General features: G+C 41.5%; 1 protein-coding gene across 2 annotated transcripts in view; it reads right to left on the reverse strand.

The window, feature by feature from the left end:
* Cfap20dc (CFAP20 domain containing) overlaps positions 1 to 26,706 on the reverse strand; it is a 237,699-nt gene that overhangs the window by 48,509 nt on the left and 162,484 nt on the right. For both annotated transcript variants that reach the window (XM_055599102.1, XM_055599101.1), the window contains exons 13-14: positions 13,388 to 13,591; positions 2,724 to 2,785 (exon numbers count right to left, since the gene is read on the reverse strand). In XM_055599102.1, coding sequence (XP_055455077.1) covers positions 2,724 to 2,785; positions 13,388 to 13,591 — 266 coding nt within the window. The remainder of the gene's footprint in view (positions 1 to 2,723; positions 2,786 to 13,387; positions 13,592 to 26,706) is intronic.

A 26,706-nucleotide genomic window follows, 5' to 3' on the forward strand; every position in this document is an offset into this window, starting at 1 on the left:
TTTTTTTGAAGTTATATAAATTTTTAGGAAACTATGGATAACCATCTAGCAAATGGGCTTGAAAGCACCTTTTATGCTTTATAGTCTGTCCTTTCAAATTTCACTATGAAGGAATATAAATTAGTTTTTCCTAAGTGTATGAACACTTGACTGCATAAAAATATTGTCTGTTCTGTTGGTGGATTTACTTGTATTTTAACTTTTAGGATCAACCTGAAAAAGGGATAGCTAGAGTCACAAACTATCCCATCAAAATGCTAATCACGCATCTAGTATTTATGACTCTTCTATTCAGCTTGGTGAAAGAAAACAAACCATGTGACCCTGCATAGTGGAAATGAGTCATGTTGAAGTCACAGAATTCTAAGGTTGGACCTGACCTCAGATGACATTAATTCCAATTTTTTTCTTTTATACATGAGGGTGTTTGTGTTATTATGTGAAATCTGGAAAGGGTGAAAGGCTTATCTGAGATCATTTACCATGTTAGTTGCTAAATGATGAAAAGGGCCCTTTTCTTCTTTTGAAGTCCAGGCTCTACTTTCTAGAGTATTTTACCCTCATTCTTACTTGTTCAAACTACAAATTCTCAAGCCGCTATCATTAGGATTAAAGTTGGATTTCCAGCTATTGTTCATACAGGAAAGAAACTTATTAGGCAAGGCTGCATGTGATACCGTCTATATCCATCCCTCTATCTATCTATCTGAAAATACCTTTTACATACACTGACATTCTAATTTCAATTTTAAGCTCTTTTTTTGTGAAAGCAACACCTCTCCAAATTGTGCATAGACCAAGACCACAAGGATGAATGCTAATTTCTACTCATGTCATAAATATTCCCAGATCTAATAAAAGTCCTGTAAGCCGTGTAGATGGTCTCCCAGGAGCCTTGTTAGTACACTTCCATAGCTCACCATTCATTGCAGATTGGATCAGAAGTGGATCTTGGTTCAATCTAAGCCAATCACATTGGAAGCAGAAACTAGAAAGTAGAAATTGACATTCAGACATAGTCTGTGAGCCTCCATAAATAGACTGAACTGTAATAAATAAACTTGAGCTATCCGACAGCCATATGTGTGATGAGAAGCAGAGAGAGCCAGAGTACAGAGAGAAGTATGGAACAGGAGGGAGGATGGAAGCAGAGGTGGAGAAGGGATGCTGCCTGGCTTTTTAGTTCCTGGTCCCTCCTGAGACCTGCGCGTCCTTCTATTCTAGTATGCAGCATGGAATTCTAACCGAACAAATCCTTCCTGCTTCTCTCTCTCCCTTCCCAGCTCTCTCAACACAAGCAAAGCTGTCTTTGCTGCAGGTCACTTCAGTCTGAACTCAAACATGATGTAACCGACTGTGCTCTGGAGCCGAAGTGAAGTTTTCCTTGATGTCAGCCTACTCCACAGGGCAACTCACAGAACTGGTTAGAGATGCATTCCTGTGTAACTAAGGCTATTAGTGGAGCTCGAGAGTCACTGGCTTCCAATAGCCCCCCAGTGCATAACAAACAGTAATAAAGTAATGATTCATCTGAATGAACTAGCTTCCACATATATATATGAGAAGGCAGTAGTACTGTTAACACTACATGCATTTTGTGTTGGTTTGGTTTTTGAGGCGTGATCGTTCTATGTAGCCCAGGCCAGTCTGGAACTCACCATGTAGTCCAGCCTTAGACTTGCAACAGTCCTCTTTTCTTAGCCCTTTGAGGACCGGTGATCCTATGTGTTTTTAAAGCTCATTCACACTTGCTTATTCCTGATCAGCTTAAAATTATGTTAACAAGTGGTTCAGATGCTGATAATATCTTTGAAGTATCATAATACTTTGCAATTACAAAATTATGAGTTTATGAAAAAAGTGAATTGTCATTTGGACTTGCATAAGGTATCTTGATAAGTTTAAAGGCATATAGAACATTCGTACTCCAGATGCACTAGACATCAAATAACTATTTAAATGGCATATTTGTGAAAGCCATGAGTAAGTTACTGCTCAGACAGAGCTTGCCTTTGTAGGTGGGAGCAGAGGCGCGTGCCTTTAATCCCAGCACTCGGGAAGCAGAGGCAGGCAGATGGGTCGACAAAGCAAGTCCTGGGCAGCCAAGGATATATAGAGAAGCCCTGTCTCAGAAGAACATAGAGCTTGCCATGTGCTAACAACTGTGCTAAGAATATTTCTGAATTAGCCCATTTGACCTCCCTCAGAATGTCATGAAGTAATTACTGTTGCCTGGGTCACCTTCCAGTAGGTGAGTTGCTCACACATTGCAGCCAGGCATTTGGACACAGGTGGATCATCACCACTGCACCACAGTTTGGAAGAGAAAGTAGATGAAGTCAGACTGCAGAAGAAATACACTCTGTGACATGTGGCACAGGCAGGTAGATCTCTGCGAGTTCAAGGCCAGCCTGATCTACACCGCTGGTTTCAGGACAGCTGTTACCTGTTGAGACTTTGTCTCAAAACTGAACCAAACCAAGCAACCCTCCCCCCAAAAGAAAACCACCACCAGTACTACCACCACTGCCTCCACCACCACCGCCGCTGTCACTGCTGCCGCCGCCGCCACCGCCACCACCACCACCACCACCACCAAAATAAGAACGTTGGGAGATGCTGTAAGGGTTTGGCAAATAAATTTTATGTAACAAAGCATAACATACAACCTTCTAAGTAAAAGGGTATAAGTCAAAACCATGTTGGTTACTGATAATTCTTACCGAGGGTTAGATGGAGAAGGTGGATTCATTTCTTTTTGGTAGTGACGGCCCTGGTTCACTGGCTGAAAGAGACAAAACATCTGTGAGGTGGGAACCAATCAGCACCAGGAGCTTTATGCACATCTTCACATCAATTCTCACTTTTCAGAGTTTGATACCAGCAATTCTCATTTTTGATATTCCACCTGCAGGAAAGGACTGGGTTTTCTTTACAATACAGAAAAGGCTCTGAGAGGCCCAGCAAACCACAGGGTGATATAAATGATGAAACACAGGCCATTTTAAAACCTGATGATAAGGTTCACTGTAAACGAAGGCTACACATTAGAGTTCTCCTTGTGGAGTTTTTATGCTGTTGCTATTTCCAGAGACAGCAAAAGAAAAGTAGATCTTTTGTTGAGAGCACAGCAATAACTAGAGACATAGAAAGTGTATGTCTCAATGAGAGTAAGCTTGCAAAGATCACTTCTATTGTCATTAACTTGGAATACTCATGCAAATCGTAGGTTCCCCCAAATGTATAAGACAACTGTAAGCACTCATCAAAATGAGCGGAGAAAGTGGTGCTAATAAAAAATGTGAACTGTCAATTCCTGCCCACCCCCAACAAACCTTTCATCATTATTTAAAATACAACTAAACTCAAACAAACCAAAACACACACACACACCAAAACAAAACAAAAACAAATCAGAAAAACAAACAAATGCTAATAATGAAACTTGATCTTTCTTCTCTGGCCATAAATGGAGAAAGTTAGTTAAGCTAATACCAATTCCACTTTGACCATAATCCTAAACATTTTCCTTCTACGGCTAACAATGACAAAATTCTAACAAGAAAACCACTTTATTTTGGCATTTGTATTTATTACAGGTTGGAAGGTGGATGCATGTGTGAATTTCATTCAGAACATTGCTTCTACTCCCAGGGAAGTTGTTAAAGCGTCCTTCCTTCCCCATGTTATGTGGCCCCTCAGTGTGGATCTCAGCAGAGGCCAATAGTGTGGCTGTTCATACAGAGCCTACCTCTTCATCCCCCACAGAGCCCTTTTTAAATTTTTTATTAATTAGTTTATTTACTTTGTTTCCCAGCTGTAGCCCCCTCTCTCATACCTCCCAAACCCACCCTCCCTCCCGTATCTCCCCCATGCCCCTCCCCCAGTCCACTGATAGGGGAGGTCGTCCTCCTCTTCCCTCTGACCCTAGCCTATCAGGCTTTATCAGGACTGGCTGCACTGTCTTCCTTTGTGGCCTGGTAAGGCAGCTCCCCCCAGTGGGGAGGTGATCAAAGAGCCAGCAACTGAGTTCATGTCAGAGAAGGCCCCTGTTGCTATTATTGGGGAACCCACTTGGACACTGAGCTGCCAGGGGCTACATTTGTGCAGGGGTTCTAGGTTATCTTCATACATGGCCCTTGGTTGGAATATCAGTCTCAGAAAAGTCCTTGGGCCCAGATTTTTTGGTTCTGTTGCTCTCCTTGTGGAGCTCCTGTCCCCTCCAGGTCTTTTTATCTCCCCCTTCTACCATAAGATTCCCTGCACTCTACACAAAGTTTGGCTATGAGTCTCAGCATTTGCTTTACTATCCTGCTGGGAAGAGTCTTTCAGAGGCCCTCTGTGGTAGGCTCCTGTCCGGTTTCCTGTTTTCTTCCTCTTCCGATGGGTCCTTATTTTAAGGGGTCCTAGAACATGAATAGCACAGCTGGTGGAAATTTGTAAGTGTATACTCTTTTCCTCAATAAACACTTTCTAGAAAGCGTTCCTGTAATTTGTATTAAACACCCGTGTGGTAATCACATCTCGCAGCCTGGCTACCTGTGATGCACTGTGGTGCACTCAGATCCTTTGGTAACTGAACGGCATCAAAGCATCACCATTTCAGTAATAAGAAACAACAGCTGGAGAACAGTGGAAGGGAAGCGTGTCATAAGGCATAACTCATCTCACCAGAGAAATCAAACTTTCAGCAATTTGCAAGTAAAATTTGGTTGACAATTTAGGCTTTATTATTTCATAGCAAGAGAAATTAGCAAGCGAAAGGCCTAACGAGTTGCTTCTCTGGACCAACTCCCACTGGTATAGGAAGTTATTCCCAACAATGCATTCATTGGTATTCAGTTAGCACTTCAGTAGCACCGAGGCCTCCAGTGAATGGACTTCTGCCTATTTATTCCACAGGCATTTCCAAAGCTGTCTGAGCATTGCAGTTCCGATATTCAAGCAAATGTCCACCCCTGAATCTTACAGCCATTAACTCCATGTACAGTCATCCAAAGCCCTCATTCCAGATGCTGTTTTTCCTCCATTGGAAAGGGCCTACTATGTTTGGAGCACTGCAGGCACATTCTTTTTCCTCTTTGGTCATGTTAGATAATGTAAAACATATACAAAGGGGGAAGAAGAGCACAGCCAATAATGGCTCACAAGTGTTTGAAAACGGTCAACAGAAGCTTTTCAGAGAAGTAAGAACTGTTCACATGAAGGGGGGGGGAAGGCCAGTGGCTGCCTGTCTGAAGTCAAATGTCACCAAGTGGGTGCTATGGAGGTTTAAGACATGCTGCTCCACATGCGTTATCTTGCATCTGAGAAGCAGAAGCACCGACAAGGTCATACATTCCTGTCCTTGTTCTTTACCTCTCACACAGCTCATAAAACCTCGGAAGGACTTTGTGATCTGCCCCTGAATCAGGCCACGACATCCTTATGTGACTGGCACCCTCCTCCTGGGACCCAGAAGAAAGGAAAAACCTTATCGCTGAAGATGCAGGAACACGGGGAAGATGCTGATCAAAAGGCCTTGCTAAGCTATCCCTGTGTATTTCCACTAGATCATATCACCTTTATTAAATCATATTTCTCCATGCGTTTCCACTTTGTCAAATCTAGCATGACACCATGCATTTAAATGCTTCTCTTGGAAGATAAATATTGAACCACTTTTTTGTGTTTTCAATTATTTTTGAGGGCTCTTGTATCATGGAAAACTTATATGAAATGAATTTGCAGGCTTTTCTTTAACTAATCTGTCTTCTGTTGTAGCTCCTCAGGCATGGATATAGGGTGGGCAGTGAAGGAGGCATTTTTCCTTCATATGTGTTTCTCAATATATGTATCAGTAAAGTTATTTTTAGGTAACACCCTGTGATGGTACCTATAAGAGAAAATAAAATTCAGGTTTGATTTAGAATTTGGCCTTATCTCTAAAAAGCCATAAGTAGATGCAAAAGATCATTATTGATGGCTATAAGTAACAACAATACCAATAATGGCAGCAACTTACCAGGGTCTACAAATAGCCACAAGAGCAACAGCAGTGACTTATATTTAGTGTACATTTACTTCCTTCTAATTCTTGAGAGAGATGATCTCATTTGCGCTCTACAGCAAGTCCGTGAACTATCTGCAATAGAGGATATTCAGCTACTAGTATTAACCTAAGATCATGCCTGCCAGGGAATAGTGCAGCCAGAATTTATACCTATTCAGCGGGAGTTGACAGCTCTCTATCTCAACACTAGTTTGTTTGTACTATTTAATGCAGTTCGGGAATTCATGCAGAATGCGGAATACAATGTTCCCGAGTAACAACACAGCAGGATCCATTCAGTATATGGCATGAAAAAAAAAGCAGTCCAAAGATACATTTGTCTGAAGTGCATGAGATGCCCAATTTTTATAAATTAAATCCACTTGCTATGATTCTCACCGCATGTCACTATATATTTAACAGTAAAGACAGTAGGTTCTTACCACACTGATAAACTTGGGCCTGTTGTCATTAAGATACAACAGACAGCAAGAACTGTGAATATGGAACGTTTATATTGTGCGGTGACTTTCATAGTCACTAGCCACAGAACAACTCACACATTTCCATATTTTCTCCTGACAGCACAGAAATTACTGTGACTCTAATATCTGATTTTTTTTGCTATCAGTTTTATAATTTTATCTTATTTTATCTACAGCTTAGCACAACCAAACCCTTCCCTTCCTTGTCTACCCAACAGACCCAACATCCCCTCAAAGAGCTGAGGAGTTCTCTGCAGAGCAGAAGAAATAAAGATCTATTAGGTATAAAACACCTACAATGTCAGTTTTGTGTACACAGGAGCCTGGAGTCATAAAAAATAGGCAAGAGCCTGGTAAATACACAAAACAGAGCCTGGCAATGGCAGAGCTTGTCCTTTTGGTGGCGCTGTTGTTATGCCCTAGTGCCAGGAGAGCCGTGCTCATAAAATTAGCCACCACCCAGAAGCTTTGATTTCCTATGATCAATTTTCTGGAAATGTTGAGGTAAGGGAGAGCAGGGAAGGCTAAATAAAAGAAGAAGAGATAAGATAATCCTGCTATGTTGAGAGTACAGACAGTATTTTTATGTTGTTATGTAAAATCTATTGAAAATGGCAATAATATCGCAAGGTTAATCAAGGCCATAAATAACTTGTCTGAGAGCCTCACCATATGCTTGGGATTTTATTAAGTGAATTTTGCCTCATTTTTCCCCAAATATTATGCTCTGCAATATGCCACATTGATGGATGCATAAAATGAGCATTTAAATCCCCCTCACTCCCTTTTTCCAAGCTGGGAAGGCTTATATATTTGATACTAGGTTATGGTATGAGGATTTTTAATTTGAAGGAATGATAGCTTTGAGGCATCTACTCAGAGAACAGCATGAACATTAGGCGTGCTTTTCTTGACTCTAGGTTCAGAGGGACAGAAGTAATGAAGTAGTAAAACAAGGAAACCACCAAAGACTAGGGGTCGGTGTGGACACCAGTGCGTAAGCTCAACCAAACAAGCACCAGCATATCTTTGCTTGTATGGCCCTATTCCACGTGTATAGCCCAGTCTGCGTGCACAGCCCCAGTCCACGTGCTCATTTCCAGTCTGTATGCATGGTCTAGTCCGTGTGCACAGCCCCAGTCTGCGTGCACAGCCTCAGTGCACCTGTATAGCCCTAGTGGCCACGAAAAAGGGGACATGCTGGAAAACTTGAAGAAATTGCTTTGTGCAGCAGCTGGTCCCTGCCCTGGAAGCTTGGCTCATTTGCTGGCACAAGGCAACATTTTGGAAAGGCCTTTTGATGCCTGGGTACATGCATGCGCGCGCGCGCGCGCGCGCACACACACACACACACACACACACACACACCATGTGAATGGAATGGTTTTATGTTACTGTCAATCAAAATCAGAAACATATTTACTTAAAAATTCATTGTAACTAAGTCTCAGTTCCCTTCACAAGGCAGCCTAGAACCCAGTTTTTTTTTTTTTTAACAAATCTCGTGAAGGCTATTCTTTCCAGAATGCCTCCAAAAATCGATTATTTGTAGCCTGGTTTCCACAGAAGTTGTAAAGTATTGTTTTAATTGAATTTGGGTCTAAGTTAGAAACTTTGAAAAATTTGTCTGTCAAAGGCCAATGGATTTCTCAGTAGGCTTGAGTTATTTAGCTTAAGAAGCCCACAAAAGCCAATTTGGGAAGAGAAGTATGGTTACATTTAATTACACTTTTAAAGGACTAATTTATTACATCTAAGCACCTTTAAACAGTACATACTGCCCAGAACTGTACTGATGCCAGGGAATTGGACCGTGTGGCAAACACAAAAACGTTCAATGTCTGCTCTCTAGCTGCACATGGCAGCATTTGTGAAGTCCTCCCATAGGACAGACACGGGACCCACTGAATCTCCTTTGCACCCAATTGCTCACGGAGTTTTGCTCAGACAGAGAGCTTCTCTGGGTATATACTGAACGTTTATTATCAATATTTGACGTAAAATATTCCATGCGCCACTCAAGCTTTACTTAAGCGAAACAAAGCTAATGTTTATTTTGGAGCTGAAGAAAGGCAGTTTACTTTAAAGTAAAAGGCATTATTTCGTGTGCAGGCCACTGATGGTTTCATTTAGACAGTGACTGATGAGGAGCTGTGCAGCCTCAAGTCTTTACGGGTCTGATGTCCAGAACTGGGGACACTGGTAACAATGGTTATTTAATGTCACTAACTGCTCTGGCTGACTCTGCTGATAATGCAGGAGGCTGAATATACGTGAGGACAGGGACGTTTATTTGATATTTCTGTAACTTTCAGTCTTGTAGTAAATGTAAAGCAATTTAAAGATAAATTCTTTAGGGGAATGGCTCAACAGGTAATGGTGGTTTCCACAGAGCCTGATTAACTTGGGATCAACTAATTCCATGTGGAACTAACTCTGAACTGCCATGTGGGAAGAAAACTCACTCTCCCAAGCTGCGGTGGTGCTTTCCCTCACAAATAAATGAATGCAAAAGAATTCTTCAATGAAAAGTGAGTCAATGTGTAAGCAAAGCAGATAACACAAACAACCAAACCCAAACAAAAGCAAAACAAACAAGTGGGTGTGTCCCAGCGGAGGACACGGGATGGAAGAGAACAGGGCCAGCGGCTCCCTCAGGGATGGCCAGGTGACAGAGTGTGGCTGGAGGATAGCTTCATTCTGCAAATGCTGGATGGGGTGAGGGGAGGCGCTAGGACAGGCAGCATCTGGCATGAGAGACACTGCTCTCACCTCCACAGACTTAAGCCTGCACCTCCTCTGAATCTGAAATTCCTTCTTCCCTTTAGTCCACATGTAAACCTCACTTGCTCTTGAACTCTGGCTTAACCAATGCCTTTTCTGAAAGCACACCTGGAACCTGTACAAATGCGCCTTCCGTCATCTTCCCACAGTTCTTTGTTTTACTGTTCCTCATCATCCTGAATTACAGAGCTTTTGTCTATGAACATCTTAAGTTGGAGACAAGTTTTATCCCCAACACCCAGCCTAGTCCCCGACACATTGTACTAAAACAGGCATAGAATAAGTGAATGTAACACAAATGGGCAAGTTTGGGACAGGAGTTAGAGGTCCCTGGCTCTAGTGCATAAAGTAAGATATCACTGTCACAGTGAGAGTAGAGTCACAGAAAGTTCTCGAGCTGTCTGAGGGGTAATCGGTGCAAGGTCCACAGATATTCACACGGTGTAGCTAGGGAACTATAATGGTTTGAAAGCATGGAGCAAAGTGTGGAGAGAAGCAAGGCTGAGATGGGGGCACTTCTCAGAGTGCAGGGACCCCTCGGTCAGACTCAAGAGGATATGGGGAAGCGCTGAGGGGAAGAGGAGGGCAGATCTGGGCCCTACAGAGGTCTAGTGTGAAAAATAAGAACTCAGTTTTTAAAAAGATTTACTTTGTTTATGTGTGTGTGTCTGTGTGACCATACGGCCTGTGTGTTAATGTCTATGGAGACCAGAAGAAGGTGCTGGATCCTCTAGAGCTGGAGATGCAGGAGGCTGTGAGCTGCCTGCCATGGGTGCAGAATCCTGGCCTCCTGCAAGAGCAGCAAGTGTTCTCAGCCTCTCAACCACCCTGGAGCACTGAGGGTTTTACCAAGTGCGGACTGTGTTTCAAATTCAGCACCGGCTGCTTTAATAGGCTGGCTTTGAGTCATGACACTGACTTCAGAACCAGTGCTCCTAACCCCCAGCCTCTGGTACTGGGACCAGAGACAGGAGATAAGGAGGTACTGCTGAAGACAATGAGGCGAACAGCACCATGCCAAGCCTGTGGTGTTAGGCAGTAGGGGTTAAGATGCAAAGAGGTGGAGAGAGAGCTTATCAGTTAAGACCACCAGTGCTCTCGCAAAGTACCTGGGTTTGGTCCCCAGCACTCCAGTTCCAGTGGATCTGACATCCTCTTCTGACCTCTAGGCACCAGGAATTCACACAGCGAGCCAAACTCATACACATAAGATAATATACATAAATGAAAATAAATAAATAAATGAAAACTTAATTAGAAAATAAACAAGCAGAAAAGCCTTAGAATCTGAAGACTGATATGTATATGGGGGAAGGAGAATGTGGGGCGGGGGAGATGCCTTCCGATCTCGGCTTGAGCACCACTGGGTGGGGCAGCACTATCCACTGAAACAAAAGAAGAGTGGAGCATCTCAGTGACTATAACGCTGGGAACCCTGTCACTTGGCTTCTCAGTATCTCCACACCTTTTCTGAGGAGAAAGGCACACACTCTCAGAAGGGCTGAAACAATGCTTGTAAATTGCTCTATTTAAACTCCACAGGAGCAGCAGGATGCAGAGTTCATTACGGAATGCAATTTCCCATTTGTTGATAGTTCCAATATTGGAACAAACTAAATCTGATGAAATAATAAACATATCCTATGAATACTAAAGGTAGGATTTTCAAATTTTTTTCGGTCTGAAAAATAGACTTTTCAGTTTCTCATTTAGTTGAATAGAGGGTTATTAAGTTCATTACTAATGGTGTTATTTTTGGCCGTGTGCTTTTACAGCAGAGTACTTGTCATGCAGGAGACTCCTGTTTTTGCCAGAACAGGACAGTGATGAGAACCCGGTATCCAGGGCAACCAAGAGTTCAGACTTCTCAGCCCATAAATAATCATTCCTCAGCTTGCCCTCTGTACTGCTGGTCTCTGAGCCACTTCCTAACAAAATGAGCTCCATCCGGAGGCTACTGTCCTCTTTCTAACTGGGGTTTAAATGACTGCTGAGGAGTATTCTATAAGAAAGGCATGATTTCACTTTTGTCAGCAACCGGCTCTTAAAATTTTTACTCTGGTGCAAAGACGCTCCATGGCCAAAGTCATGGGGACATAAGCATTTTTCTGGGTGGTGTACACTCTCCAGCACCAAGGCTGCTTAGAGAGTTATGTGTATCCATGGCTGTGTCTAATGAAACCACAAATTAAGCAAGAGAAAGCTCGGGCAGAGAAGATGGAGATAAAAGGCTCTCTGTGAATGTTGGTGGTGACTTTTGCATCTCCTTGAGTCTCTTTGAATTTGCCTTCCATGATGACTTGCATGTTCTCTCAAGAGCACAGGAACCTCATCTTCCATTGGATGTCTGCAGCACCCATTTGACAAGCAACTCACATATCAAGAGTCGGGTAGAGAGTTGGGCCACTTCTTGAGAGCCTCAGTAGTCTCCCTGGGAAGTGAAACCTCTCAGGGCAGCAGGAAGCACTCAGGTAACACATGTGACTACTAAAAGAGGGGGCTGTTGAAACATGGAAGGTCGACAAAGATGCTGGAGCCTGGGAAGAACTGGCTTTCCCATAAAAGCAGATTGCAAAGTGAGTATTTATTAAATACATGGAACATACCTTCTGTCCTCTACATTTATATTTATGTAGGTTTAAAATAATTGAAACTTTTAAAGATTTATTAAATTTTTATTTTATGTGTTTGAGTGTTTTGTCTACATGTTTGTATGTGCACCACATGTGTGTCTGGTGCCTTTGGAGGTCAGAAGAGGACATAGGATCCCCTGGAACTGGAGCCATAGGAGGCTGCGAGCCACCATATGGGTGTCAGAAACCAAATCCAGGTCCTCTACAAGAGGAGTGAGTACTTTTAAATTATGAACTGTCTCTCTAGGCCCCTATTTATGTTTCTATTATGGGAACTTTTCATTATTTCTATTTGGTACCAAAGGAAGTAGTCCAGAGATAGTCAGGAACCTAGTCGGCATGGTAGAAGTCAGAGTTCTTTTCTTGCTATATTAGTTGGGATTGCAGAGAGTCTGTGTGAAGAAGAGTCAGCTTCTGTTTATTAGTGTTTCAGCACTGGGGATGGAATCCAGAAGTCACACCTGCTAGGCAAGGACTCCATCACTGTGCTACACCCCTAGCTTTATACAGCGATATACAAGCTTTCGTCAAAGTTACTGTGTATTTCCTTCTCTGCTAGGCCACAGGAAGGACGATGACTATGCCAATGTGTTTTAACCGGTGTACACAAGAGGATGTAAGCCTTTAAAAATAATATCTGCAACTCCTATCATGGCTCCCAAACACAGGCAGGCGTCAGTCAGTGAACATCCAGTGAGTTCTATAGAGGTCCTGACTGTCCTCATAGGTAAGCAGGATTTAGTATGTCTGTAATCTCTCCCTTTGTCCATTCACTTAATAAGTATTTTACTGAAAAATATTAATATTCTTTTGTGTGGCAAAGAGCTTGTGATAGGAGCAGGAATTGTCAGAGCCCATTTCACTGTATGATTCTATATACTGCTATTATTTGCATGCCCCCCTCCCCAAGTGTTAGAAACTTCATCATTCAAATGATGGAGAAGAGAGGTGGGACCTTTAAGTGGTGGTTAGGGTATGAGGACTCTGAGTTCATAAATGAATTCTTGATAAAATGATTCATCGAACCCCTATCCACTAATGCATTTCCCACTCTGACCCCATTCTCCATGCCTTCATGGAATGAGGACTAAAGAAGACCTTTCCCAAATGCAGGTCCTTTTGATCATGAACTTTTCAGCCTTTAGAAGTAAACAAAATAGCTCTTTGTGTGTATCAATGACATGGTTCTCATCTATTGTACAGAATAAAAGGGAACTAAGGCAATCAATCATCATACACAATAAAAGGGAACTAAGACAATCAATCATTATATACACATTCCCAAGACTGTATAAGACAGTGTAAGGCAAGACAACTATCCGTCCCTCTACTATCTGTCCCTCTCCCAAAAAGACTGTTTCAGAATGAGTTCTGCATGCTTCTCCTGGTGAGAGGCTAAGTTTTCGCTTGCTGCTTTTGAAGGCAAGGGAGTAGATGCAAAGGGCAGGACTCACAGGTGGCAGGCAGGAGTTCCATGTGGTCGTGTCATCACTGCTGGTACTGATGCTGACATTGCAGTTGTCCACCTGGGATGCACTCAGGCCATGAGGAGCCCCAGGGTCCTCCAGGTCTTCATTCTGCTGCCGTCTGAGGCTTGCCAGCATCTGCAGCTCGGATTCGCTCATCTGGCTGGGCTGATAGTTTCTCCAGTTGTATTCCTGAGAAAGACATACAGAGATGACAGAGTGACTTGGTTTCAGTTTTATGGGCTATCAACAAGTATGACCGGAGCCTTACCTTCAATGGAAGCCTAAATGCTCTTTACACCTTCATGAGAGGGTACTCTATCTACCCCACCTAATCTCTGCTTCTAGCACACAGGCACATTGCCTCTATGAGGAGCCTCAAAAGCATTAAGCTTGCATCTGCCTTAGTTCCCCTGTGCTTGCTAGTATCCTCTGTCTGCCTAGCTAGGTGACTGATGCAACACTTCCTCAGGGGGGCCTTTTCTGACAAACGTGGCCACATTCCCTAGCATGTGCTCTCAGAATTTAAAAGTTTGACTTTTAGCATTTATCCCAGTTGTAGCTGTCTGGCTAACTGCCCTGCAACTGACTAGTCAGCCATGAGCCCTCCAGAGATCAGTGCCATGACTGCCTGACTCCAGCTGGGTTCCCATGGTGAAGAGCAGTTTTTAATTAAATGAATTTAACGGTTTACTACTACCACTTTTTAGGAAAAGGGTTTCCCCATGTCCCAGGCTGGCCTCAAAGTCACAGTAACCCTCTTGCTTCAGCCTCCTGAGTGCTGAGTTCGCAGGTACCACACCACTGCCAACTTAAAAAGAGCTTTGAAAAGAGAAACACCCTTTCCAGACAAAAGCCCAGTTTTTAAGGGAATGGATAGATTTCAGCAGTGTTGGCTACTAAGACCAATATATTCAAATTACAGTGATATGGAGAATAATGACTACTGTTAAGAGCCATCAAAAATATTTGAATGTAAGATGGGAGAATGTACGGTCTGCAATCCAGAAAGGCCTAAAATCTGCATTAGACATCTACTGACATGGAGCAGACAGTGGCTGGAATCAAGACTATTGCTTTATGTCTCCAGACGCTAACACAAATAAACATTATTTATTCTTTAATTTTTAAAAATTACATGTGTGTTTGTGTGCATGTGTGTGTAAACATGACATGGAGTCAGTTCTCTCCTTCTACCACATGGGTCATAGAGATTGAACTCAGTTTGTCAGGCTTGGCCGTCCATGCTGCCTTTATCCGCTGAGCCATTTGGCAGCACATAAATCTTATTTCAACGTACAGGACACGTATCAGCATGTGAAAGCTTGGACGTTTTATTTCATTTCCTTTTAGCTTACATCATGGCTAAAATCTTGACCTTACATATGAGAAATATACTTTACACACAAGTCTAATACATAACTTAAAAATAATTTTGAAAAATTCCTGGTATATCTGGAAATGTTGGGTTATATGGCAAAAGGAATTTAGATCTTCCTATTGTGACCTGCACTGTCTTTCTTGGAGGACCCTATGAGTTAGGTACTGCTCTTTCTTATTACTTCATGAAAAGTGTAATTCTGAAAACAATTCTTGGGATGCCAAATGCTTTCTAATAAGAATTTCCATGTCTGTAATTTGAGTTTTAAAAATACTGCTATTTGGTAATATGATGAGCAGACTTTTTGGAGTGTTGTTGGGGCACCTCAATTAAAATCTTACTCATGGCTCCAGAAGCCTGGAAGCGCAAGAACCCTCTCCTCATATATGTAATTACTTTTTAAGGTAGCATGCAAATGCTTTGTGTGTTCTTTGCCATGTCTATACTTGTTCACATGAAAAACTCATACTACAGGGGCTGGAGAGACGGCTCAGTGGTAAAGAGCACTGCTCTTCCGGGGTCCTGAGTTCGATTCCTAGCAACCACATGATGGCTCACAACCATCTATAATGATATCTGATGCCGTCCTCTGGCCTGCATTTCTACATGCAGATAGAGCATTCATACATAAAACATCTTTATATAACAAGGACAGTACCCCTCCGCTATAGTTATGCAGACATTTCCTTGCTCATCATCTTGCTTTTCATTTTGTTCACAGATCTCTCTCTCTATTTTCACGCCAAATCTGTATAAATTCCCCACTACAAATACAGTAAGTAGTTCCTTTTCATGCACAGGTATTGTTACTTTCTTTTGTTTTTCTCCCTTAACACTCCCTTTTCTCCCTCTCATAGTCCCCTTTTGTCTTCCCACCCCAGATTCCCCCAAGTCCACATATGGGAAGGACACTTCATAATCATCAAGGAAAAATCCAACAAGATGACATCTTAATTCTGCATATCTATGCCCCATATGCAAGGACACCCATATTTGTAAAAGAAACATTAACGAAACTTAAATCACACACTGAAGCATACACATTAATAGTGGGAGTCTTTAACACCCCACTCTCAACAATGGGCAGGTCATCCAGACAGAAACTAAACAGGGAAATAATGAAACTAACAGATTTTATGAGTCAAATCGACCTAATGGATATCTACAGAACATTTAACTTAAACACAAAAGAATATACTTTCTTCTCAGCGCCTTATAGCACCTTCTTCAAAACTGACTATATAGTCAGTCACAACAGATAAAAGAAAATTGAACTAACCCACTGTAACTTATCAGACCACCATGAAATAGAGCAGGACTTCAGGAACAACAGAAATAACATAAAGTCTAGAAACCCATGGAAACTCTGAACAACTCTCTGCTAAATGACCACTGGGTTAAGGAAGAAATTAACAAAAAATTAAAGAGTTTTAAAAATTCAATGAAAATGAATGCACAACCTACCCAAAGCATGGGTCACAATAAAAGCAGTGCTAAGAGGAAAGGTCATAGCACTAAGTGAATTCTTAAAGAAATTTGAGAGATCTCTAACTTGTGACTTATTACACCTGAAAGCTCCAGAACAAAAAGAAGCAAACACCCAACAGGAGTAGATGGTAAAAGATAATTAAACTGAGGATTGAAATCAGCAAACCTAGGTTACGATGAGCAATCCTCACTTAGAAAGACAAAGGGGATGGACATTGGATGTAGGAGCAAACAAGTAACAGGACAGGAGCCTACCACAGAGGGCCTTTGAAAGACTCTACCTAGCAGTGTATCAAAGCAGATATTAACACCCATAATCAAACCTCTGGCAGAATGCAGGGAATAAAAAAAAGAGGGGGGGAGTTAATATGACCTGGAGAGGACAGGAGTTCCACAGGACCAAATATATCTGGGCACAGGGCTCTGTTATGAGACTGTTTCTCCAAACAAGGCCCACATATGGAGGCAACCTAGAGCCCCTGCTCAGATTTGGCCCTTGGTAGCTCAATATCCAAGTGGGTACCCTAATAAGGGGAACAGGGACTGTTTCTGATGTGAACTCGATGGCGGGCTCTTTGACCTCCCCCCCACCCCCCAGGGAGGAGCAGCCTTTCTAGGCCACAGAGGAGGACTTTGCTGCCAGTCCTGAAGACACCTGATAAACCAGTATCAGATGTAAGGGGAGGAGGTTCTCCCTTATCAGTGGACTTTGGAAGGGGCAGGGAGAAGATGAGGGTGGGAGGGTAGGATTGGGAGGGAAAGAGGGAGTGGGATACAGCAGGGATACAAAGTTAACAAACTGTAACTAATATTAAAAAAATAAAAATAAAAAAGAAAGCAATAAAGTAGAAACAAAGAGAAAAATATAAAGAATCAATGAAACAAAGAGTTGGTTCTTTGAGAAAATTGACAAGATAGAGAAACACTTACCAAACTAACTAAAAGACATAGAGATAATATCCAAATAACAAAATCAGAAATCAAAAGGTGGACATAACAGACACTGAGGAAATCCAAAGAATCATTCATTCTTATTTCAAACACCTGTATTCCACAAATTTGGAAAATATGAAAGAAATGACTAATTTTCTTGATAGATAAGACCAAAGTTAAATCAAGATTAGATAAACAATTTAAAAAGACCTAACACCACTAAGGAAATAGAAATTAAATTAGAATTTAATTTAAAATAGAAATTAAAAATCTCCCAACTAAAAAAATCTCAGGGCAGAATTCTACCAGACTTTCAAAGAAGAGCTAATACCAATATTCTCAAGTTATTCCACAAAATATAAACAGAAAAAAAACATTTCCAAATTCATTTCATGAGGCCAGAGTCATACTAACGCCCAAAACCACACAAAGACTGAACAAAAAAAAGGAATTTTAGACCAATCTCCCTCATAAATATTGATGTAAAAATACTCAATAAAATAGTCGCAAACTGAATCCAAGAACACATCAAAAAGCTCATCCACCATGATCCAGTAGGCTTCATCCCAGAGATGCAGGGGGTTCAACATATGAAAATCCATCAATATAAGCCACCATATAAGCAAACTGAAAGAAACAACAACAGATCATCATCTCACTAGATGCTGAAAAAGTCTTTTAAAAAAACCCAACACCTCTTCATGATAAAAGTCTTGGAGAGATCAGATACAAGGGATGCACTTAAACATAAATAAAGGCAATATATAGGGGGCCTACAATGAACATCAAGTTAAATAAAAACTTAAAGCAATTCTACTAAAATCAGGGACAAGACAAGGCTTTCCATTCTCTCCATATCTCTTCAATATAGTACTTGGAAGTTCTAGCTACAGCAATAAGACAACTAAAAGAGATCAAAGAGATACAAATTGAAAAGGAAGATGTCAAAGTATCACTATTCGCATATGATATGATAGTATACATAAGTGATCCCCCAAATTCTACCAGCTGATATATACCTTCAGCAAAGTACCTGGATATAAAATTAAATAAAAAAAATCAGTAGCCCTCCTATATGCAAATGATAAATGGCTGAAAAAGAAATTAGGGAAACCCTTCACAATCGCCACAAATAATATAAAGTATCTTGGTGTAACTCTAACCAAACAAGTGAAATACCTGTATGACAAGAACTTCAAGTCTCTGAAAAAAGAAACTGAAGAAGCCATCAGAAGATAGAGAGATCTCTCATGCCCATGGATCAGTAGGATTAACATAGTAAAAATGGCCATCTTACTAAACGTAATCTACAGATTCAGTACAATTACCATCAAAATTTCAACATAATTCTTTACAGATCTTGAAAGAACAATGCTCATGTTGTACAGAAAAACAAGAAACAAAATTACAGCTAAGACAATCCTGGATCTTCTGGAGGTAGTATCACCATTCCTGATTTCAAGCTGTACTACAGAGCAATAGTAGTAAAAACCTGGGTCCATAGGGGCCCAAATAAACTGACCTGCCAACCAGGGAGCATCCATGGTACTGACCTAAGCCCTCTGCACATAAGTTACGGTTGTGTAGCTTGGTCTTCATGTGGAAGACATAATAGCAGGAGAAGGGGCTGACTCTGACTCTGTTGCCTGTCTTTGGTACCCTTTCCTCCTACTGGGTTGCCTTGTCTAGCCTCCATAGGCGAATATGTGTCTTACTGCATCTTGATATGTCAAGGCTGGTTGATGTCGTGGGAGTCCTCTTCTTCTCTGAAGAGAAAGGGGGGAGGGGTGTGCTGGGGGCGAAGATGGGGGTAAGGGAGGAGGGAAAGGACTAGAGGAGAGGAGAAAGGGAAAACTGTACTCAGGATGTAAAGTAAATAGATAATTAAAAAGTAAACAAAAGCAGAATGTGACCATCAAACACAAAACCATGTTTTTATGCCACAATTATAGGAATACTGGCCTGGTTAATTCTGGAACAAAATGTGGAGAGGGTATATTAAGAGGATAACTCTGTGTCTGATTAAAGTTTTCGGTTCAGCTTCTCATGAAAGGAAAAAAAAAAACAAACAAAACCAAGTACCATTTTTTCTTTATCCTTTCATCTTTGAGGCATCCAGGCTTTTGTGAACAGAGCTGCAACACACAGGAGTATACAACTCTCTCTTATGGTGACTGAGAATCTTCTGAGTATGTCCTCGGGATATACTACCAGGACCTAAGGTAGACTTTAGTTTTTAGAAAAGCTTTCACACTGAACTTCACAGCGGCTGGACTGGTCTACATTCCTGCCAGCAGTGCTAACTGGTTATTGCTTATTTTCTTGATGATAGCCATTCTTATAGAGTAAAATGGACTCTCAAAGGAGTTTTAATTTTCCTTTTCCCGATATCTAAAGATATCAAAATCTTTTCAAATTTTTTTTTTTTGGCTATTTGTGTTTCTTTTGAGGACCATCTGTTCAGTTCCTCAGCTCATTTACTGAGTGGATGACTTGTTTCTTTTTCTAGTGTTTAAAGTTTTTGTGATTCTTTATATATTCTAGATGTTAATCTTCTGAGTGATGTATGATTGTCAAAAATATTTTCTCTGTAGGCTGTTTCTTCACTCTCCTGAATGGTTTACTTGCTCGTTCTCATTTTTCTAAGCCCCTAACATGCCATCATTAGGCTATTTATTTGAGATTGCTCAGATTTCTTTTTTTTTTTCGTATTTTATTTTTTTCTTATCAGTTACATTTTATTAACTATGTACCCCAGCCATGTCCCGATCCCTCATTCCCTCCCAGTCCCTCCCTCCCTCCCTCATCTCCACCGTGCCCCTTTCAAAGTCCACTGATAGGGGGGACCTCCTCCCCATTCATCTGATCCTGTTTTATCAGGTATCCTCAGGACTGGCTGCAAAGCTCTCCTCTGTGGCCTAACAGGACTGCTCCTCCCTTGGGGGGTGGGGAGGCCAAAGAGCCAGCCATTGAGTTCCTGTTAGAAATAGTCCTTGTTCCCCTCACTATGGGAAACCAATTGGTTACTGAGCTACCACAGGCTACATCTGAGCAGAGGTTCTAGGTTACATTCATACACGGTCCTTGGTTGCATGTCAGTCTCAGAAAAGACCCTGTGCCCAGATATCTTTGGTCCTTGTGGAGCTCCTATCCTTTCCTCATCAGTCTAACTCCCCTTCTTTCTTATGATTCCCTGTACTCTTAATGTAAGTACTCACAGCTATAAACTTTCAACTAAGAACTGACTTAGGTACATTGCAAGGGTACTGGTAGTTGTGTTTTAATATTTGTTTGATTCTTAAGAATTTAAGCGCTTCCACGGATTCCTTCAATGACACACTGGGTGGTTTAAGAGTGCCCAGTCAGTCTCCAAGTCTGTGTGTAGTTTCTCTTCTTCCTCAGTTCTAATTTAATTCTGTTATGATCTGATAACACATAAGAAATAATTTTAATTCCTTTGAATTTGCTTGGACTTGCTTTGTGACCTAGAGTGTGGTCTATTTTAGAAAAAGTTCATGGGATTCTGAGAAGAGTGAATATTCTATAGATATGTTATGCCCATTTTATCCATGACATAGTTTATCTGAAGTTTCTTTGTTGAATTTTAGTTTTCACTGCCCATCTACAGAGAGAGAAGGTCACTTATTATTACCAGATCTTGACCCAGCTCACTTTTCATTCCCATTAGTGTTTGTTTTATGAAGTTAAGAAAAAAGTCCCAAATTTGGCCTCCACATATTTACAATTACTACTATGTCTTCTTGATGGATTATTTCTGTTGTTAGAATGTAGAAGCATTAATGAGTATTTAAGAAGGTTTGTGAAAAATATTACACGAATAACCACAATTATATTCCACTGGAAAACCACTAAAAAGTAAATATTTCAAAGTCACAAGAAGTAGTCGAGGTAACAATAAACACAGGACAATGTGATCAGCGTCACAGTAGATATATGCAACTCAGAATTATAGTGACTATATCGAAAAAGATAGACAATCAGTGTGGGCAACTGTAGAGAAATGAGAGCCTTTACATTTTGCTGGGTGGAAATAGAAAGTGGAGTAACTAGTCTGGAAAAATAAGCTTGCAGTTTCTCAACATGTTAAGCATTAGGGTGTTCACTGTGACCCAGAAATCCACTCCTGAACATATACAATGGGAACAAAAAAAATCCATATTTTCTTACACACACACACACACACACACACACACACACACCAAACAAACCCAAAATGGTGTACACAGATGTTCATAGCAGCATTACTCCAAATAGCCAAAGGTGAAAATAGACAAATGTCCATCCACCAATCAATGGAATTTTGTTTATCCATTTTATATGATGTAACTCAGCTATAAAGGGTAGTAAAAGTTTGTTACAGTCCACAATCTAGACCGACCTTGGAAGCACTATGCTACATGTAAGCACCCGTATGTAAAGGCCACATATCATGTTATTCCATTATCTGCCAAGGCTAGCGTAGGCAAATGTGTAGACGTAGAAAGTAGATTAAGATGTCAGAGGCTCTAAAAAAAGAATGGAAGCAACTGCTAATGGGTATATAATTTCCCTTGGGGGTGGTGATAATGCTGTGAAATTAGGTCACCATGGAGGCTATAGAATGTATTAAAATTCCTAAATTTTCTAAAACGTGATTTTTATGGTATATAGTTCACCTCAATTAAAAAAAAAAGAGGTGTTGAGAACCCCTGCTTCACATTGGATGCAGCAATGAACAAGTGACATGCTGTCCTGCCCTTCAAGTTCGGGGGCTGAACATCCCAGTGTGTCACACCACCATGCCTCTTGGCTTGTCACTCTAATATCTGTTTTTACAATGGACACTGACACTTTAATTTCTTCAATTCTACTTAGGAAGAAATTAGTATGTCTGATCCATGCATCTGATCTGTTTATTTAATCCAGGCCTTTATTTAATTTAGGCCTTCACTGTGCCTGAACAGCTACCCTGGGTTTTGAGAAGAAGTAAGAGAGCTTGACATAGAGATTCTGTCAGACAAATCTACAGCCAGGCCCTCCTTTTGCCATTTCCAGCCATGACTGAGAATAGCATGTATCTCTTCACGCCTCAGTTTCTTCATCTGTAGAGGCCACAGTAACTGCATGGGAAGCTTGATGGGCTTAGGAGTAGAACAGCGTTGCTTAGCACAGCACTGCACAAGCAGTGACATAGCACACCAGCGATATCCATATTTTACATTTAAGAGAATGGTGCAGTGTAGTTCTTACATATCCATTAAAAACTCATGTGCTAAAGACTTGGTCCTTAGGACAGAGTCTAAGGAGGGGAGTGGAACACTGTGTGTGTGTGTGTGTGTGTGTGTGTGTGTGTGTGTGTATGTGAGTGTGTGTATGTGTGTGCCCACACGCACTGCATGAATGGATATGAATGCCTGTGTGCCATATGGCAAGTGTGGTAAGAGGACTTGTGGAGAGGTTTTTTTCTTTCCCCATTAATGTGGATTATCAGCACTGGTCTCAGACACTCAAGTATGTGCAGCGAGTACCTTTTCCCACTAAGCCATCTACTGTCCCAGGAAGTAGAGCTTTTGAGCAGCGGGTTAGTGGGTAGTCTTAGGTCACTGGTCATGCCATTAATGGGGATTGTGGGTTTCCCTTATCTTCTTTTTCTTTCCCTTTCACCATTTGCCCATGAGGTTTTACCACGTGATGCTGGTGCATGTGCTGTCACTCCACAGGTCCCCAAACAACAGGGCCAACCAAGCAAGGACCAAGACCTTCAAACGGAGTCCTTCTTTATAAGCTGGTTATCTTGTCTATATGTCTTTGTCATAAATAATACATGTTCCTTCATTTGTAACTACATTAAAATTATGTGATATAAAACAGAAATTTACATAGTTGAGATTTAAAAATTAAAGACAGTTTGAACCTTACCTTTCTTGCTGGATCCAATGGGTTGTCTTTGGAATAGACGGCTTAGTGGGGAAACATACCTACGGGACCTTAGTGGTGGCAACCAGTTCTTGTAGTCTGTTATTGCTGCAGAGAGAGGACTGGGGTCCTCGAGGATACAGCACATGAGTGACTGACTGTCATTAACTGTCCAGCAGAGTTAGTGAATGCCTCACTGAAGCCCAAGGTGACATTTGATAGCTAATTACATTTGCTGGCAGTGGAACTGGTGGTCTCTATAGGATCCTTCCACCATGCACAGTACTGAGACTGGGCTACCACAGTCATCTGTAGCAGTGGAAACAGAGAAGACGGAGTGAGTCATTCCACAGATGCTCACTGAGACGCCTTTCTGTGCCAAGCTCTTTCATACTAAGCCTGCTTAGAACTCTATGTATTCACGTGATTTTATTGCATACAGCAATCAACTGCCATCTGGCAGGGGCACAGATCAGGAAGCAGTCTCTTCCAGGTTCACAGATAGAGCAACTGGTGGCAGTCAGGTAATTAACTTTGTTCTCCACGACGGTTTTGATTTGCAATTTCTTAAGCCATTTTGAAATCACCAGAAAGGTGAAATCATTTATCTTCCTTGTCATGTTTAAAGGCGGCCTGCAGGACAGTCTTCACAGCAAGGGGACTCCAAACACAAGATGTCAAACTGAATCACCCAACTACTGCTTCATGTAATTCTGACTCTGCAGGGCTCACTATGCTAATTGTAACCTAATTTGTCTCCAAACATCCTTGTAGGAAAGGGAGACACTGCTCATCAGATTTGTTAGGAATAGGGCAACAAGGATGAAGGCTGTCCTCAGCTGGGCTCTTCCTCCTGGGAAGGTCTTTATTGCTAAGTCCTTCAGATGGCTAATTTCACTGATCCTGTCTTCAGTTATTAGTCACAAGGGCATTAATAAGGCAATGGTCCTCAACCTTCCTAATGCTGTGAACCTTTAATATATTTCCTCACGTTGTGGTAACCCCCAACCATAATTTTTTGTTGCTACTTCATAACAGTAATTTTGTACTGTTATGAATCATAATGTCAATATCTGATATGCAGGATGGTTTCAGGCAACCCTTGTGAAAAGATCATTCGATTCCCAAAGGGGTCGCAATCTGCATGTTGAAAACTACTGCATTAAGGAATGAGTGGCTGTTGCTCTCCTGAGCCTTATAGTTAGCAAAGCAAATGAGACTTCTGAAATGAGATGGCCATAAGGCAGCAAATGAGGAAGGACCACATAGATGGCCACACGGGGCTCTGACACCAGCCAAAGGAAAACTAACTGCAGTGGTAAAGATAAAACACGACACACAAACTCACACAAAACAACCTCTGAATCTGAGGTCCTTCGCCTGGTCTCTTTTTTCAAAGTTTTTGCCTGGAATAGCTTAATTGATTAATTAATCTGCCTGCAAAATTTGGGGAGCTTCAGCCTCAGTTTACAGTGTGGAGAAAAGAGAGACACGGTCCCACAACCAAATTAGACCAAGAGTCTTTCCATTTCTTCACAGATGGGAGGGGAATAGAGTCATGGGAACACTCTGAAGTTCCTCTTCCTCTAGAGCTTATAAACCTCTAAGATCCTTTTAGGAATTGAGTTCCCATTGGGACTGCACAGGACTCTCTGCATTGCAGGACATCATGCTGTGAAAACTCTGAATATGAAGTCAGTCAGGAACACGAACTGTAGTTCTGTGGCAGAATGCCTGTCTAGCTATGGCTGAGGCTCTGGGTTCTTTTTTTTTTTTTTATTAAGTTAAAAAACATTTGTTAATTTTTTATTGTTAGTAAATATTTATTATCATATGTATATGAGTACTCTATCTTCATGTACTCCTGCATGCCAGAACAGGGAATCAGATCACATTACAAATGGTTGTGAGCCACCATATGGTTGCTGAGAATTGAACTCAGGACCTCTGGAAGAACAGACAGTGCTCTTAACCACTGAGCCATCTCTCCAGCCCGAGGCTCTGAGTCCTTATCCCCTGCACAGAGAGAAGTCTAGGAGAACATCCTTAGCTCTGTATTGTTTCAAGCTACACTGACTGTATTTTAATATTCCCCCACTCCAAAGGGGATGGCAGTCGTTTACAATGGGTGGTATTGCAGTATTTTCCAATCATCAGGCAAAAACAAAACAAAATAACAACAACAACAACAACAACAAAACCCCATGAGTCAACCATGAGTCAAGGCAGAAGTATGAAGAGCATGTTCATGGGAAACCTTTAAATAGATCAGAAAGTAACACTTCCACATTACTGTTTTAGAAAAGAAGTAACGACGACCCAAGATAACACGGATGAGCACAGTTAAAATTAACTGGAACCCTATATAGTACAGAACTGCTTTCTCTGTCCCATCCAAGTGTCACTAAAAGTCTAAAATTTGACCAAAAGATATAATATTAATAGTTCCCAAAGGAGAACTACCCCTTTGTCTAGTAAAACGGATACATTCACACGGAGGAAAACTATGCAGCCATGAAATGACTGTTCTATTGACTTTCGCCACAAACATGTTAGGAAACAAGGCGCTAAAGAGATACAGAGTTAAAACTGATCCTGGGGACAGCAGTAGAGGGTGTTGGCAGGAATGAGCAGTACCAGAGAGAACAGGACGGAACCTCTGAGGTGTTATTACTGTTTTTCTTTCTTAACCTGGCTGGTGGTTACGAGAGTATGTTCAGATTGTGAGCAAATACATGCTCAGGGGGCCCGCACTCCTACCTGATCAACTACAAGGGCAAAGACTAGGGCTCAAAAGTGATTTGTGAGGACCTGACTATGTGTTACTATGTGGTAGCTCACTCTAGGAGTACTACAGGAGAAAATAATCATCAGTCTAACTAGGAGGTAAGTGGTGCTGTCACATTTGGATGCAGCCGAGTTTTGCAGATTACATAGTTTTGGAAGTTGTTTTGGAGTCCTACATGACGGCAAGAATGCTATGAGAGTCCATTCTTCCAGGCTAACTTTAAACTTTAACTGCTACTTTAATTGGAGGATTTGTTTCTCTTCTATTGAACTTGCAATAATGTTTAGTTCCTGAAGCTGCCATTTAAAATAGTAACTGATGGTATGCTAGCATCCTAGGGCATTTCTTCACCAGTGTGGCAAGCATCCCTGCAAGAACCTGCTCTGAGTCACTGGGGACACAGGGCCAACAAGACTAATGGGCATCATTTGAGCAGGCAGCTCAAACAGGAGCTGTAAGGTAGTACCTACTTGGCCACCCTGCTCATATACAATCTATGGTATTTTTCAGTATGTGTCTACTACACAAGGGGAAAATTAAAACTTAAAGACTGAGCCATGGTGTGGCCTAGAACACTTTGTTAAGTGTAGAGGATTTAGCATCAGCTCACATAACACGAAGCAGAAGACAGCAATTCAACAGGCAAATTCTGAGTCTACATTGTGTTTTATGTTGATGGCAGTAACGTATCTGGGTATAACCAGGGCCAGTCCCATTAAATATCTGCCACAGCACCTGACACATGTGATAACCCTGAATGTCCTACACGCCCATCTCTCAAAATGACTCAGGAAGAAAATT

This window comes from Psammomys obesus, unplaced genomic scaffold, assembly GCF_907164565.1.
Source record: "Psammomys obesus unplaced genomic scaffold, mPsaObe1.curated_primary_1811, whole genome shotgun sequence".
Taxonomy (NCBI): domain Eukaryota; kingdom Metazoa; phylum Chordata; class Mammalia; order Rodentia; family Muridae; genus Psammomys; species Psammomys obesus.